This window comes from Vitis vinifera, chromosome 1, assembly GCF_030704535.1.
Source record: "Vitis vinifera cultivar Pinot Noir 40024 chromosome 1, ASM3070453v1".
Lineage (NCBI taxonomy): Eukaryota > Viridiplantae > Streptophyta > Magnoliopsida > Vitales > Vitaceae > Vitis > Vitis vinifera.
Window position 1 is genome coordinate 104857 of NC_081805.1, and position 2766 is coordinate 107622.

At 39.0% G+C, this 2766-nt stretch overlaps 1 protein-coding gene across 1 annotated transcript; it reads right to left on the bottom strand.

Annotated features, from left to right (window-relative positions):
* Positions 1–721: 721 nt before the first annotated feature.
* LOC100254361 (uncharacterized) lies at positions 722–1876 on the bottom strand. The gene is made up of 3 exons (XM_002263053.5): positions 1426–1876; positions 1238–1323; positions 722–1100 (listed from the first exon to the last, which is right to left on the bottom strand). Exons 1-3 carry the CDS (start codon positions 1730–1732, stop codon positions 816–818), a joined length of 678 nt encoding a protein of 225 aa, XP_002263089.2. The 5' UTR covers positions 1733–1876; the 3' UTR covers positions 722–815.
* Positions 1877–2766: the final 890 nt, after the last annotated feature.

Below are 2766 nucleotides of genomic sequence, written 5' to 3' on the forward strand. Positions count from 1 at the left end.
AGCATATATTACCCTCAAAAAAAATATTATAATTTTTATCAAAACTTACTTTATGTTCACCTATTATTTTATTTTTTCAAATAAAACTTAAATATAAAGATAGAAATGTTTTTTTCTTTTTCATTCTCATCTTTATCTAATCAAAACTCTCGACTTTTCCTCTCGTATTTCTTTCTCCTCCTTTTCTTTTCATTTTTCATTCTTTTCCTCTTCATCTCCGTCCTCAACTTATCTCAATTGAAGCAAAAATAATAATAATAAATAAATAAATAAAATGCATGCTTTGGTGCAATTGCCCATGACTATCTTTGTTTTTTTAAAAAACGAAAGATATGATTAAAGTTTTAGATGAAGATTGAAATATAAAAAAAGAGAGAATATTGTTGCTCTTTTACATTTAAGTTTCATTTTAAAATAATAATCATAATAACATTAATAATGGTGGGGTGGAAAGAGTTTTGGCCGGAGGAGGGGGTTTTCAATGTAAAGGGACAGCCTCGGAGGACAAGCGTTCCCCACCATGTCCTAACATAGGGTGTGTCACCCAAAGAAAGGTCCGTGACCATGTGCCCTTGCTTAGCCATTGTGGCATCCATGACCATGAGAGACCCTAAAGAGAGGAAGGACCCCATTGTCCTCCCATAAGCCATTATGGCCAGTGGCCCAAATAATGACACTCCTCACTTTTTCATTCACAATTACTAAATGAATCACCTTTCCGTGTTCCAATCTGCAGCTTTTATTATTTACAAACAAATATTACACAATTAACAACCACAAACAGTAGAGCATATGAAGATGGGCATGCCCTTGATTCAGGCCAGGAGCCAGAAGTCTTTGTGACGCTTGGTGGTGATCAAATACCCTCCGCCCTTCTTGCTTTTCCTCCTCACTGCAATTGCCATGCAATCAGCATTCTGGATACAGTACTCCACCACCCCACCCCCAACTCGATTCACAGCCCACATCATCACAAGCCTCCATGTCATGGACCGCTTTCTCTGCCCCAGAACCAGTAGTGCCACCCCTCGTTTTTTCGCCTCTTCCACTATGGTTGGACCTTTCTCCTTCCCTTCCACCACTGCAACCTCTATTTCCACCTGTTGCAACCCAAAATCAACAACATTCACCTCCGGTTCCCACGCTCCATGGAATTAACATGTAAGATATAAAGCAAAAGAGGAGCATCATTTTCACCAAGGATTGGATCAATTGGTTCCAGTTGAGTTATACTAACCTCAGGTCTCTTCAATTGACACACATTCTTCATAGAGTAAAGAAGCTCATAAACCCTTGGAGCCACCTCCTTGCCACACTCTTCACCTGCAATGAAAATGAAAATTTTAGCCTCACTGCTAGATTTCTTCTCAGAATATCTCAATCCAATTAAAGGGCAAAAAACAGAGAGGAAAAAAGAAGTCGGACCTTGTTTACAAGGCTTGGTCACATAGAGAAGAATCAAAGTGTCTTGACTCTGAACAGTGTGGGAGAGAGCCCATTGTAGAGCTCCCTTAGCCTCAACACTAGAATCAACCACAATCATGATTCTCCTACCAATTATCAACCCGGCCTTGGCATTCTCTTCTCCAACACTGGGGGAATTCTCAGTCTTCTGATCAGTTTTAATGGAATTGGCATCTGGCTTGGACAGAATAGACGGAGAGCGGACTCGAACAAGAGGCCTTATCCGATTTAAGCAGAAACTGGGCAATCTAGCTCCAGTTCTGCCCATGGCTGGAGGTGGGTCTTAACTCTTAAGTGAAGGCACCAACTTCAACCACAAGGAGGAGAAGAAAAGGCAACAATTAGGCCTTTGCCGACTGCTAAGCCAATATATCTATATGTTGGTTTGGACATTGCCGCTTTGGAGCATGGACCACGGTTATTTGATTATTTCTCCTTTGCTTTTGCTCTTTTTCTTTTGGGGGTTTAATCATTTTAGTTGTTTGTTTCTTTTATTCCCCCTCCTTTGTGGGGCTATTCCAAAACGTGCCTGTCATGAAGCTGTGGGCCCAACCCCTAGACCAGTTGTCCTACTCTTTGAGAAATTTGGGCAATTTAGCACGTCGGTGTTATGGGCACTTTTCCTCTGCAGCAAGCTCCTAAGTCCTGACTAAGAGGTATCTATCTGCTCATCCACAGCAGACCTGTGTGCTTCAGTGCCCCACATTACACTGTAAATGAAGGGGTTTTTTTTGGCAATTTTGCAGAAAACCCAACGCATAAATGATGAATGGCAGGTGCTCCTACTCTTATTTTATCTCTTCTTCTGTTGTTTGATAAATAAATAAAAAAAGGGCGGGGGGAAACACTTGTTGTGATCTGTTTAAGCCAATAAAAGATTTGGTAAGCTAGATACCCTTTTCTATTTGGAATAGTATAGCAAATGTACAACACATCATGGGATGGCCCCATCCCATTTATCTTTAACATGATGGGGATGGCTCTACTACATCTTTTTCTTTTCTTATATAGTTTATGATTGAATTTTTTTTCCTTTTGTGATTTACATAACAAGTAGCTTTAAAACTTCCGGTATCATAACATGAATGATGTTTGACACATCCATTAGTTTAACCATCCATCAATAATTCCAGCTAATGGTTGGCACTAAAATAACAAAAGGCAAGTTAGAAAATAGAACATATAGATTATAGAATCTTTAAGGGCTTGTTCGAAAATTGATTTTGGAAATAATTTTTTTGTTAATTTAAAAAGTAGGTTTGACAAGATTTTTATGGAAAATATATTTTTTTTGAAGAACAA

Excerpts from the sequence above, each read along its gene's own strand:
- LOC100254361 (XM_002263053.5), bottom strand. The coding sequence starts at position 1,732 with ATGGGCAGAACTGGAGCTAGATTGCCCAGTTTCTGCTTAAATCGGATA. Across the intron at positions 1,324-1,425 it reads GACCAAGCCTTGTAAACAAG|GTGAAGAGTGTGGCAAGGAG; the intron begins GTCCGACTTCTT and ends TTTTCATTGCAG. Across the intron at positions 1,101-1,237 it reads GTCAATTGAAGAGACCTGAG|GTGGAAATAGAGGTTGCAGT; the intron begins GTTAGTATAACT and ends GGGTTGCAACAG.